General features: G+C 38.2%; 1 protein-coding gene across 2 annotated transcripts in view; it reads right to left on the bottom strand.

The window, feature by feature from the left end:
• LOC121410302 (ankyrin repeat, SAM and basic leucine zipper domain-containing protein 1-like) overlaps positions 1-9,978 on the bottom strand; it is a 50,360-nt gene extending 40,382 nt beyond the window's left edge. For both annotated transcript variants that reach the window (XM_041602296.1, XM_041602297.1), the window contains exon 1: positions 9,738-9,978. In XM_041602296.1, coding sequence (XP_041458230.1) covers positions 9,738-9,830 — 93 coding nt within the window. In that variant the 5' untranslated portion in view covers positions 9,831-9,978. The remainder of the gene's footprint in view (positions 1-9,737) is intronic.
• Between the last annotated feature and the right edge of the window lie 4,754 nt (positions 9,979-14,732).

Below are 14,732 nucleotides of genomic sequence, written 5' to 3'. Positions count from 1 at the left end.
CACACCAGAGAAGTGTTACACAACACCAATTTCATTTTGGTCTAACACCAGAAAGGTGTTACAACACAAATTAGTATTAAAACAGCATCGGTTTGATTCCAAACTGGTGTCGATTCAATACTTCTCTGGTGTGGACATATATAGATTCTGGGCTGGTGTTACATCACCACCGGAATTTTTGCAGTGTAAAACCAATTATTTCCTTTCAAATCATATAAATGCTGAATTTTCAAAAGAGCTGAGTATTACTGGAAAGCTGTAAAGCACAAAGTTCATTAGAAATCATCAATCATTCCAAAATAATAAAACAAATTTTCATTTGAAGGAAAATCACATACAAATCCACTCATTTATGATGTGGCCTACTACACAGGTACATGTATCTCATCAGTGACAAGTTGCTTTGAATTAGAATTCTTGACTTGAAACTACAGAATTGGTTTCAGTTTCTACCATGACTGTATTAAAGCTTTCTGCAAAGATCAAATCCTGTAATTTTGAGCTATATGTAAGCATATAATTGGGTTCCAAAAGAAACTGATCAAACTTTACAAGGGCACTGCACAAATTCCAGTCAGTCAAATGAACAATATATTTTACACAGGCTACTGTAACTTCAAGGACATGTCATTAAGAGATTGGTTCAATCACAGATAGGCCCTCACATCATTCAGTTTCAGAATCACAAAATGGAAAAAGAAAGACCAATGAAAAGGGATTAAACAAACTTCCCAGTTTGCACATGTCCTACAGGACCATAGTAATTGGCTCAATAACAAAAAAAGCTACAAGAAAATAACATCAAAATTTTAAATGACTTGAACAATTATAAAGCCACAGTGCCACACACAAATCCCCTGGGGATGTCCAGGTAAGCAGGTATAAGTGTCTGTGTGTATCTCACTCAACCACACATACATATGTAGAAAACACCAAGTTCAGATTATCCTCCGCTTACCGGGTAGACGGGTCAATATATGGTTTGACCTGGAGCAAATTGCAACAAATGATCTCTTGCAGTATAAATTACCTCAGGAAAAGCATACTAACAAGGCAAACGCCAAGCGTTGTCTCGCCTGCATATTGCAGTCATGAAGAGAATGTATGTCAAAACTATGCTATATGACTTCCGAGGCTGTCAGCAGTTTAGGGGGTGAATTGTGGTTCTGACAGTTCACATATGCAATAATGCTTTAGGCCTACTTTGAAATGAGATAACACTAAGAATGCTGTTAATACTATGAAGCTATAATGATTTCCATGGAAGTAAGGAAATGAATGTTAGTGAAAAAGAATGTAATTCATAATAATGTGAGTGAAAACTTTGACAGCTTTTCTATTGTACCTTTGGCAAATTTGTGTGAATATTATAAATGGTGCCGAGAACTATAGCTCATTAAATAAATAACAACAACAGCTTTTAAAGAATAAACAAGTAAAATACAAAATCTGGTTCAAGTATAGAGAGTACTGAGTTCTGAAGTAAAATGTTCATAGACCTTTGACCTTAATCAAATTCAACTCACATTCGAACTTGACCTGCACCTTCAAAAGATGGACCTCTTGTATGAATTTGGCAATCCTACCTCGAAGCTGTAGAAAGTTATTGGGTGTACAACACAGCACAGTGCCAGTCATGGAAAGTTCATTGACCTTTGACCTCATTCAAATTAGACTCATATTCGAAGTTGACCTGTGCCTTCAGGAGATGGACCTCTGGTATGAATTTGGTGATCCCACCTCGAAGCTGTAGAAAGTTATTGGGTGTACAACACAGCACAGTGCCAGTCATGGAAAGTTCATTGACCTTTGACCTTTACCCTTATTCAAATTCGACTCATTCGAACTTGACCTGTGCCTTCAGGAGATGGACCTCTGGTATGAATTTGGCGATCCCATCTCGAAGCTATAGAAAGTTATTGGGTGTACAACACAGCACAGTGCCAGTCATGGAAAGTTCATTGACCTTTGACCTTTGACCTTATTCAAATTCGACTCATATTCGAACTTGACCTGTGCCTTCAGGAGATGGACCTCTGGTATGAATTTGGTGATCCCATCTCAAAGCTATAGAAAGTTATTGGGTGTACAAGACAGCACAGTGCCAGTCATGGAAAGTTCTTTGACCTTATTCAAATTCGACTCATTCGAACTTGACCTGTGCCTTCAGGAGATGGACCTCTGGTATGAATTTGGTGATCCCACCTCAAAGCTGTAGAAAGTTATTGGGTGTACAACACAGCACAGTGCCAGTCATGAAAAGTTCATTGACCTTTGACCTTATTCAAATTCGACTCATATTCGAACTTGACCTGTGCCTTCAGGAGATGGACCTCTGGTATGAATTTGGTGATCCCACCTCGAAGCTAGAGAAAGTTATTGGGTGTACAACACAGCACAGTGCCAGTCATGGAAAGTTCATTGACCTTTGACCTTTAACCTTATTCAAATTCGACTCATTCGAACTTGACCTGTGCCTTCAGGAGATGGACCTCTGGTATGAATTTGGTGATCCCACCTCGAAGCTGTAGAAAGTTATTGGATATACAGCACAGCACAGTGCCAGTCATAAAAGTTCATTGACCTTTGACCTTATTCAAATTCGACTCATATTCGAACTTGACCTGTGCCTTCAGGAGATGGACCTCTGGTATGAATTTGGTGATCCCACCTCCAAGCTGTAGAAAGTTATTGGATATACAGCACAGCACAGTGCCAGTCATGGAAAGTTCATTGACCTTTGACCTTATTCAAATTCGACTCATATTCGAACTTGACCTGTGCCTTCAGGAGATGGACCTCTGGTATGAATTTGGTGCTCCCACCTCAAAGCTGTAGAAAGTTATTGGGTGTACATGTACAACATAGCACAGTGCCAGTCATGGAAAGTTCATTGACCTTTGACCTTATTCAAATTCAACTCATATTCGAACTTGACCTGTGCTTTCACGAGATGGACCTCTGGTATGAATATGGTGATCCCACCTCGAAGCTGTAGAAAGTTATTGGGTGTACAACACAATTGTTGACGATGACGCCGACGCCAGAAATAGTGATACCTATGTCTCGCTCCGCTACGCAGGCGAGACAAAAATCTACCAAAATCTGCATACAGGACAGTAGTTATTTTCAAGATGGCGTCCAAGATGGCCGCCATTCACTGTAAATGGATGTAACTCACTCATCCACCCTATAGTCGTACTTCGGTTCATATTCCATGGTCCAGTGGGTAAACAAATTCATTGATACAAGTTACAGTGAATATTAGCACTCCAGGGTACCAGGAAAATCCAAGATGGTGCCCAAAATGGCTGCCAATGAATAAAAAATCCACAATACATCTATTGCTTACATAAATGGCTTTAATTTGGTTTCTATTTAATGGTTTTAATGGAGAATTAGAACATTGGGACAAGCTAAGGACAGCCAGTGGTCTGGTATTTCAAAAAATCTATGTTGGCTTCCAAAAATTGATTCTAAATTGACTGCTGTTGTTTTAAAGCAGACATAGTTTGTTTCAAATCGGCCTGGGAGTGGGAGATGCCATTTTGGTGTCTAAACCACTGGATTCAAGGGTCAAAATAATACATTAGGACAAATTTTAAGGACAGTCAGTGGTCTGGTATGACCAAAATCCAAGATGGCTTCCAAAAATTGATTCTAAAATGGCTGCTGATACTGAAAGTGGCATAGATTCTAATTAATTGACCCTTGAAGCCAGTGGTTTAGACACCAAAAATCACATCTCCCAGGTCTATATGAAATGAGCTATGTCCTCTTTAAGTATCAGCAGCCAATTTCAAAGATCATGTTTTGGAAGCCATCTTCCATTTTTGGACATAACAGACTACTTATCCTAATATATTATTTGACCCTTGAAACCAGTGGTTCAGACATAAAAATCACTTCTGCCAGGGCAGAATGAAATGAGCTATGTCCGCTTTAAGTACTAGCAGCCATTTCAGAATTTTATTTTTGAATCCATCATGGATTTTTGTTACAATTCATAACAAAAATGGCCCATCGAGACGGGGGTAGGAGAGAACTTTTCGTTTTTTGAGGTTCCAGTCTGTGCCCAGATGTCAGGAAAACTGCCACTCGTTAGACCTTCATCCATACAATCATGGTAAGTGCATAATTTCTCTTTTCACAATTCATTTGGAGAAATATTTAGACCATAAATCACGCTAGTCCCTTGAGTATGGTCAACTACATGGTAAGCCCCTGGGTTACGGTCGCCCATGCTCTTACGCACGCAGAGATGCCAAGTTCAAAGACCAGCTATGCGTGAGATTTTCTGTGAATCTGAGTGAGATCAGTCATTGTGTACAATGTATATAGGGATAGGCTGTGATAGTTGCATGAGACAGAGATTTGAGGGGATGAACAAGAGTCCAAAATGCTTGGTAGCTCTGCGCACATCTAGCAATAATAATTTTCGTTGGGCTGAGCAGTTTTAATGGCGCTTGGGCACAATAGCGAATTTGGCCCCCACAGGCAGGATGGTAATGAACCCTGGCCTTGGTAGCCAGGCGGCTTCTAGAGAGTAACAAGTGGAATGCCTCTGGCCGTCTCACCTGCATCACGCGGTTCAATATAGCAGCAGTGCTGACTTTGAATACTAATCTAACTCGCACAAGATGTTCAGTGATACATGGTTACTCTTATGTCCACTTTTTATGAACTAGACCAATAAACTTAGAGATATGATGGTTATTCAACAAAAAACCCCAACATGGCCAAAGTTCATTGACCTTACATGACCTTTGACCTTGATCATGTGACCTGAAACTCGCACAGGATGTTCAGTGATACTTGATTACTCTTATGTACAAGTTTCATGAATCAGATCCATAAACTTTCAAAGTTATGATGGTAATTCAACAGATACACCCAATTCGGCCAAAGTTCATTGACCTTTTGACCTTGGTCATGTGACCTGAAACGCGCACAGGATGTTCAGAGATACTTGATTACTCTAATGTCCAAGTTTAATGTACTAGACCAATAAACTTTCAAAGTTATGATGGTAATTCAACAGATACCCCCGATTCGGCCAAAGTTCATTGACCCTAAATGACCTTTGACCTTAATCATGAGACCTGAAACTTGCACAAAATGTTCAGTGATGCTTGATTACTATTATGTCCAAGTTTCATGAATCAGATCCATAAACTTTCAAAGTTATGATGGGAATTCAACAGATATCCCAAGGCTCGACATTAGCGGTGGCCCGGGGCCACAAAAAATTCATCTCGGGCAACCATTATTGAAAAAATGTTAAGTTTTGGTGGCCCGAATCGGGCAACCAATAATTTTCAAAGTAGCGCAATTTTTCTCCCGATTTTGCATGCATTTATCAACCTTCTACAGTTAAAATTGCAAGCCAATTCGTCATGCGCCTTTTTTGTTAATCTACACACAAATACACACACACAAAGATTGCATAGTCATGACAGTATGTAGGCCTACCGCTAGCATACAGTAACTATTATTCAGCCGGCCGCACCGGCTGTCTGGCTGAGCTTTGCATGCATGAAACCAATGCAGCTAGCTGTGCACGAGCAGACTATTCAGACCCAGGGAGCTGTGATACGAAATGTTACTGCTAAGAAATCTTCCCCAGAACTTTGGAAATCTACGTCAAAGTCACATTTTACACCAATGAAATGCCCTTCTACAGTCCATATTACTGAAACCTGATTAATTGCAAGCATTAAAAGGAGGAATAATGACCTCTCTTTTGACTCAAAAAGACCGATTTCCAAATGCATCAATACACATAAAACACATAGGTGAGTACATCACAGTCCCGTATGTGCATTAGTATGTATGTTGATGTTTGGTATATTTCGAAGCTGTGTCTCTTTGAGCCAAAAATAAATAGGCAGCTCTTTCTTTCTTGTTTACAAATGACTTCTTAAACCATTCTTACGGAAGTAAATACTTTGGGAAGGCATTTCATTGATATGACATGTGATTTTTTTCCCATCATTTTGTCAAATATAGGGAAGGAATTTTCTCACTGTTTTTTCCAGATAACTTTTGCCATTTTATTTTTTTCTTTCATTTTTTTCTGTGATTAAACCATTTATACCCCTTCCCATTGAAAATGCCTGATTAAAGAACATGTTTCTACTGAATAATAATAATTTCCCCCATTTTTTGATAATTTTGTTTTATTTATTTTTCTTAAATTTTCTTTCGTTTTTTCTCAAATTTTTTTTTTATGACCTGTTCTTTGTTTTTTTCTTTCTTCATTTTTTCTTTTGTTTTATTTCACTTACCGTATTCATTTTTACAATTTTTGTTTTCTTTTTTCAATACTATTCTAAAAATTATTTTTGTTTATTTCCCCCTTTTACACATTGTTCTTATTCTGCAGCATGTGATTTTCTCCTGCTATAATATGCTGGAAAAGAGAAAATAAACTCGATTTGGGGCCTGCATAATCTAGGTTTAACAATCAAAAAGGAAGAAAGGAAAAATCATTGTTTTGTAAATCTATCTGAGTTTGATATGCACTATTTACTTTATCATCATGAGTATGTGTCTATACGGAGATTAAAAATCTACACAACCTGGGAACAATACAATTCTTTTATTCTCTTTCAATCATTTCATATTTACAATGATAGAACAATATATATATTACCACAAAATAAGCAAAGTAAAATAACAGCAAGCACGATTTACATACAAGATGTACAAAGAATAGTGGTACGTGTTATTTCAGAATATTTCAGCTTGTTTTATTCATTTTTAATTAATGTTTTTCTTTATATTTTTCGGGCCACCAAACCTTATTAGTGGGCCACCAAAAAAATTTATTTGAAGGTTTTGGTGGCCCGAAACGGGCCACCACCAAAAAAAGTTAATGTGGAGCCTTGGATATCCCCATTTCGGCCAAAGTTCATTGACCCTAAATGACCTTTGACCTTGGTCATGTGACATGAAACTCTAATAGGATGTTCAGTGATACTTGATTAACCTTATGGCCAAGTTTTATGAACTAGGTCCATACATTTTCTAAGTTATGACGTCATTTCAAAAACTTAACCTCAGGTTAAGATTTGATGTTGACGCCGCCGCCGCCACCGCCGTCGGAAAAGCGGCGCCTATAGTCTCACTCTGCTTCGCAGGTGAGACAAAAATCATTTACTAACGTAAGCTTACTCTCATACAAAGCCAGGTCTTCCTGGTCATTGACCCACACGACGGAAGCCAAAACCTGAAATTTTCACCCCCGAGATTTCTACTTTCCTTCTATAAGATCTGGCCCTAAATCATGTACATGGGATAGGACTTCATGTCCGACATTTCTACACTCTCGTCTCGTTGTTATTTTTTGAACAAGAATTCATTTTAAAAAATGAGAAAAATATTGTGAAAAGCAGGAAGAGACGCGTGCGTCGGGTAACGTTGGCGAAGAACAATAGGAAGCAAGATTGCGGCGTAAACATCGGGCAAGTCTCTTCCGTCTTTTCACAATATTTTTTAATTTTTTTTTTTTATGAATTCTTGTTAAAAAAATAACGAGTGTAGAAATGTCGGACATGAAGTTTATCCCATGTACATGATTTAGGGCTAGATCTTTTCGAAGGAAAGTATAAATTTCGGGGGTGAAAGTTTCAGGTTGTGGCTTCCGTCGTGTGGGTCAATGACCAGGAAGACCTGGCTTCGTATGAGAGTAAGCTTACGTCACTCATTCAATAAACAAGGTTATGATTATAACCTTGTTCTCACTTATATCTCCGTGTGTGGCAAAATAAGGGTGGCAATGTTTGGCTTATTTTCTCTTTTTCTTTGGGGCAAATGCTTGATTTTTTTACACTGACAGTTTCCAATACACCTATTATTCATACAACTTGACTCTTATTTAAATTTGATTCTTTAAATTATTTTTTTCTTAATTAAAAATAGAGATCAAAAAATGAAAATTTTCTTGCCATATTACTTTCCACCAATAGAGGGCATACAAAAAAATATGCCCAAAATTCAAGTTTTTGAGCGCTCTGGTGAATACAAAAATTAATCCCAAGTTACTAATGAAAAATAAATTGCAACTGTATGGAAATTAGTTATTTTGGTCACAAAAGTGATATTTTAATGATTTTTTAAAGTGTGTGCTCTGTACAAACAACATTGGCATACCATAGTCCTACCTATAGATTCCCCACAGGCAGGGACCAGGGTAGTATCGTGAGTGATTGTATTACCGATCGGCCTTGTATTACCGAATAATTTCATACGCTCAATTCTTTGCAACATCCTTCCAAAGGGAACTTGAATAGAAAGATGATGAAAAATGGTCAAAAACACATTTTCAAAGTCTTAAAGGGGAAGTTCACCCTGACAAAAAGTTTATTGTAAAAATAGCAGAAAAAATAATAAGAAATATTGCCGAAGGTTTGAGAAAAATTCATCAACTAATTAAAAAGTTATTAGAATTTCAATTATTTGATTTGTGACGTCATATGCGAGCAGCATTCCTACATAGCGAATGGTAAAAAATCAATGAAATGTTATTTTCTCAGAAAATTGAAAATGGTTTTCACTGTACCTTTTGTATATCAATAGACAAATCATTTCACACCTGACCATGAATAGAAAACAAAATTGAGTCATCAGGAACCATACAAAATTTTAAATTCATGCATTTTATATTACATAACACATAGGGCAGCTGCTCGTTTATGATGTCACAAATCCAAAACTTTGAACTCTAATATCGCTCTTACTCTTTAACGGATTTTCCTCAAACCTTCACCAATATTTTTTACTATTTTTTCTGCTATTTTTACAACAAAGTTTTTTTCTGGGTGAACTTCCCCTTTAATATTCTAAAAATAATAAAATATGGTCAAAATAGCTCATCAGTGATTTTGTTGTTTTCTCAACTTTTCCCATAGAAAACACACGTTCGGTAATACGATACCTTTTTCAAGTGACCAAAATATTTCACATGTGGAGAGGGGTCCGATTGGAAGCTAATATCGTCAAAAGGAAAAACGATTTCATCAATTTTTTTACATATTTATATTTTGTAGGTAATTGTATATTTTTGGTTAAAGTTTGGTGAATTTTATGAGAATAATGTTTTTGATATGATTGAATTCATGAAGTGTTCGGTAATACGATCCACTACCATATAGCAGTGGCTTACGTTAGTAAATGATTTTTACTCTCTAGAAGCCTCCAGGCTAGGCCTTGGGTGAATCACGGTAAGTAAAGTTCATAAATCATAATTTCTGTTTCCTCAATTTTATTTCTGAGACAGTTATTGTGACCACAATCTACCCTAGTCCCGTGAGTAAATATGGGCCAAATCGTGGTTTTGGGAACCACTCGTAGATTTGTGTACGCGCACTTGTGCATTGTGTACAAAGACAGTGAATGGAGGTGGAAATAGGGAACCGTGCGTGTGACTGGAATAAAGCGCTGCTGTATGAAGTGAACGGTGGTTCCCTATACATGTATCACGATAATGCCTAAATATGAGTAAATGCACGGCGAGCTCCTGGGCTCCCGCTCCCGGGAAGCGGGCGGGAGCTGCCTGGCCTGGATTGATCAAGAACCATCGCCTGAGCCGTAGAATGTGATCCACGAATCTCGCAGAGGATTTCCCGCTGCCCTATCCCACTAGTGTTTTACAACAACACGTGTCCTCCCGCGTACGGTACCGTACGAGCGCCGTACCGGTAACTGCAAGCAGAATAAAAAAAATAAATGTTTACCTGCGATTTCGCTGAATTACTTCCTCCAAAGTAGTAGTCGTCAGAGTCACTACTATCATACTCATCCTCATAGCCAGCCGGTCGGTATGACATCCTCGAATTATTCGTATGAAATGAACATTGACTGACACCTAGTACCTGCGCTGCACTATAACTTGCAGCCAACTAACTTTTCAGACTTTGAATTGCCTTATCAAAGACACGTAATTACGGAGAGAGCTCACTCGCGAAAGCCGGATTGGAAACCGCACCGCACTGCATAGGTAGCATTGATAGGATAGACCCTTAATGGTAATAACAATCCGATCGACCCTGGGGGACGTTAGTGTTCTGCAATGACCCCGTCAATGTAACTGCACCCCCCTGGGAATGACCCCTAATATAGGGGCGTATGGCGAGCCGTTTTATCATTTATTCCTATTTCTTGATATCAAGAAATGAATCCTTGATATCATAATAAGAAATAGGAATAAATGATAAAACGCGCGGCTTGCCATATGCATGGGCGTAACAGGGGTCGCATGTGACAAAATTTACTTTACATAAGTCCTGAGCAAGCCAAGAGAGCGAGAAAAAAAAATCATCTTTTCATGAGAATCTAACTTTGAGATATATTTTGATATGGCATTCAGAATACAACATCCTTTCTTACACTTTTCCTTCATTTCTTTCCTCTTTTTCTTTATTGTTATTGTATAATTGGGAGTCATGACCTAAACCAGGGGTTCTCAAACCGGGCCGCGACCCTCTACTGGGTTTTTATAAACATATTTAAGTCACAATATGAAACATAGATCAATAAATAAACATTTGCACCAGTGCCTTCGTCTGGCAATTACACCTTTAGTGAAAAAGGTTCAAGCAAGGAGCTTCTGTTTGAAGCTCCTTGGTTCAAGCAACTTGTTGCTGGCAGCCTGTCACGTTTCCCATATTGAAAGTGACTAGGAGATTGACATATAGAGTCTACAATAGACATGTTCTATTATTCAATCTACTTTGACTACAAAAAATATTAAATATTTCAAGACATTATCTGTCTCCCCAATACCAGGTATGTTTAGGTACAATCTAGATTCCTTTTAACAAATTACTATGCAGTTTTGTTATCATTAATTTCTAATTTTGCCTGCGTTCCATATGAAACTGTTATCAATTAGTTGGATTAAATACTTCCAAAATTAGGGCAAGATTACACAGGAGAGCATCTAGGACCCCGAATGCAAGGGTCTTTGCGCTTCGCGCGCATTTGTTTCTAAGTATCCATTTCACCCTGGCCCTTTCAGGTTTACTTGGAGTCTCCTCTGGCCCTTCCAAGAAAATGTTTGAGACCCCCTTGCCTAAACCCTTCTATCCGTACGCCAGCGCTTAGTAAGTGGGGACCGTGGGCTATTAAGGCCATTTTAAACCTTACAGATGACCGATATTTTAATCAATTTTTTTTCTCTCTGTTCATGTCATATATCTTGTTAATTTTTCATTTTGTAATTGCTGAAACGCGTTAGAGTTAATTTCTTGTATTTTTGAAATCTGATGTATAATTATATTGATAATGGATATAATTATGTTTCAAATAGTTTGTACAAATTGCTTATATATTGTGATTGTGTATTTTGATTTTTGAGAGAATACAATAAAACATCCTTTAAAAAATCGCGGTACATATTATATATCGCTTAACACAACACATTAAAAAAAAAAGCGAAGCGAGCCAAAAAACGTTTTTGCTTTTTTAAATGAAATTCTAATTAAGTGATGGATTTTCCATCATATTCAGCAAATAATCTAACTAATTGTTCTCCATTAATTTCACTGTGTTACATCCTATATTTTTTTTATTTGCAATGGAGCCAAGCACCCCCCCCCCCTGTACGACAGTGCTTCAACAAGTGGCGTACCTAGGGGGGGGGGGGCAAATTCGTCCGCTCCGGGCCCAAAAAAACCCCACAACTATAGGATTTCGTACAAGAAAAATTTGACAAGCAAAAAAAAAAGGGTCTGTTCCCCCGGTCTGTTCCTCAAGTTCGTCAGGGGGGCAGGGATACGTCTCTCGCCACCCCCGTAGGTACGCTATAGTGGCTTCAACGTTTAATTCAGGAGGAGTTCATACAGGGAGCCTTGAGCCATTTGAAGGTTATATGAGCCCTTAGCCCCCGGTAGCTTTGGAGATTTAGACAAAGCTTTTTAACGGTGCTCTAATTGCCAACGCAAGGGGCGCAAATCTTTACTTTGGTAGGGACACATGGCTTGGGTCACTGCCATGATGGGGCTGTGGCACCAGCAAAAATTTTGAATCTCTTTAAATTGAAGCGCGCGCCAGATATGCTGACCTAATAGAGAGATAATTAAGAAATGTCACAAACGTGTATAATGCGAGCGCGAAGTGCGAGCTGAAGTTTTTTTTTTCATATTCAGACAAAAAAATAGATGTCATAAGCAACATTTTTGTAATCACGATACACCTTTCTCAATAAACAAACGATGCGAGCACAAAGTGCGCCAAATTTTTGTATATATTGACCCCAAACAGTTTTTTTAAGGACCGTTTCTTATAGAAATTCATGAAGAGCTTATACATAGGCCTATCTCATAATCTCACCAGAGTGCTGATTTTGTGAATTCATTGTAATCATGAACATGAATATCTCTTTAATCAAATATTACGAGTGAAAAGTGTGAGCTGAACATTTTTGAAATTCAGACCTGAAGAATTCTTGTTTTTAAGAATTCACTAAGACCGTAGGCCTATTTCATCAAACTAATAATTCTGACCAGAAAAAGGGGACTGTTTTTAGGAATTCATAAAGAACAGACATAATTATCTCACCAAAATATTGCGAACGTAAGCGGGAATTGAGACCTTCAAAGAGGCAATCCCTTTTAGTCGTCATTAAAATGAGCATATTATGTCACGACATAAATCATTAATAACTGGAAATGCGATGATATATGTATTATTGTATATATTTTCGGACTTGAAAACAGGATGTTTTGTAGTACAACAGGTTTATATATCTCTTTGAACAGACAAAAATGTGAACACCAGGAATGATGAACACACCTAAGCAATGAGTAGGCCTATTTCATAAAGTTATTAAAATATGATGTAATATAGTATAATATACATTATTTAACATGACATAACATAATACTACTATACAATATGATATCCAATTTCATCTCCCTCCAACTATACGCTTTTCCCTTTTATTTTCCTTTTCTCCTTTTTTTTTGGGGGGGGGGCAGCCAATTGGGGGAGGGGGCACGTGCCCCCGTAGTTACTCCACCGTCTGTGGGGATATATAATTGGGACCTTTCGCAATCATCACGGACGCTAGTATTAGGGTCCCCTAACACAAAAGTTAACGCTTAATCATACACTTGATTTTTAAGATTGATTGTGCATTACAGTCAATAAAATCAAACGTAGAAAATTGCTCTACGATCAATGCTAAGCTTTGTGTAACAGGGAGGTTACAGGCCCTACAAATCTGCTTTTCGTGTGCAAAATCCCTTTCCGCGACACCCGTACCGCATACATGCATGTTACGACTGATGGCTGGAGATATTCAAAATGCAGGACCTAAAATAGATTTATGACATGGACAAGAAAGTGGTTTTTCAAACAAATCGAGAACATATTGAGTGAGGAAAAACCTTACTGAATGAAGGCTTAAATATAGATCATTACAGTCCATCGAATCGATATTACATTTAATGTGGATTATTGGTGGATCACTGGCAATTGATTTCATGGATAAAGCCCCAGTCACATATAGACACGGATCCTCACGGATCAACACGGCAATACCGGCATGATCCGGGGAGGTCCGGGATAGTTTTGAACCGGATGACTGTAAACACGGCATCAACACGGCAGCTTCACACGGATCTACACGGACCATGCCGGCAGAGCACGTCGTCAACACGGACCAACACGTCAGCAACACGGACCAACCCGTCAGCTACACGGACCAACACGTCAGCAACACGGACCAACACGTCAGCTACAAGGACCAACACGTCAGCTACACGGACCAACACGTCAGCTACACGGACCAACACGTCAGCTACACGGACCAACACGTCAGCTACACGGACCAACACGTCAACAACACGGACCAACACGTCAGCTACAAGGACCAACACGTCAGCTACACGGACCAACACGTCAGCTCAAGGACCAACACGGCAGCTATATTGACCAGCACGGCAAATGAAAATCTGTTCACAACAATGAGCTGATATTTATCTAATTATATATTTATTTATCTATTTGTTCATTTTTTTCTCATCCTTGTCGCAAAATTATCATGTTGTGTTTAAAAATATATCAAAAGTTCCTTAACCAGTAAAAACGCAGTTTTTTTTTTATACAACACAGTTTACTGTTTTAACAGTAGTTGTTAAATGTTAAGTACTTTAAATCTTGAACGACAAATGTAATTTCGATTTGATTTGATATCACTTCATTAAAATCACAATAAAGGAAATAAATTTACAAAGTCTATACAAAACATAATAACAATTAAGATAGGCCCAGGTTATGACGCATATTACTGTCGATGCAGGGCAGTAGTATAAAACTTAATGTACAATTTCGATGTAACAGGTACATAACATATAACATATACATATGATAACAAAGTAGTGGGTAAATATTAGGAAAAAAAGGAAAAAAATTATTCATACATGCACTAAGTTTACAAATATTAGGTTGGGGCCAATCTCCAAAGCGTAAGAAAATATCCTGAATCATTTAATCATCCACTTGAATAAATTAAGCATGTTTGTGTCAACTGTTTAATAACTACTGAAAAGTTCATAAAGTAAATAGCGCTGTAATGATTTTGATGGGGAAAAAAGAACACGGACTGCCAAGGATACTCCAGGCAGCCACACGGACCTACACGGCAGCTACACGGACCTACACGGCAGCTACACGGACCTACACGGCAGCCACACGGACCTACACGGACCATCCCGGATGGCTTTGCC

The sequence above is a fragment of the Lytechinus variegatus genome, chromosome 3 (assembly GCF_018143015.1).
Source record: "Lytechinus variegatus isolate NC3 chromosome 3, Lvar_3.0, whole genome shotgun sequence".
Taxonomy (NCBI): Eukaryota; Metazoa; Echinodermata; class Echinoidea; order Temnopleuroida; family Toxopneustidae; genus Lytechinus; species Lytechinus variegatus.
This window is presented reverse-complemented; position numbering and strand designations above follow the sequence as displayed.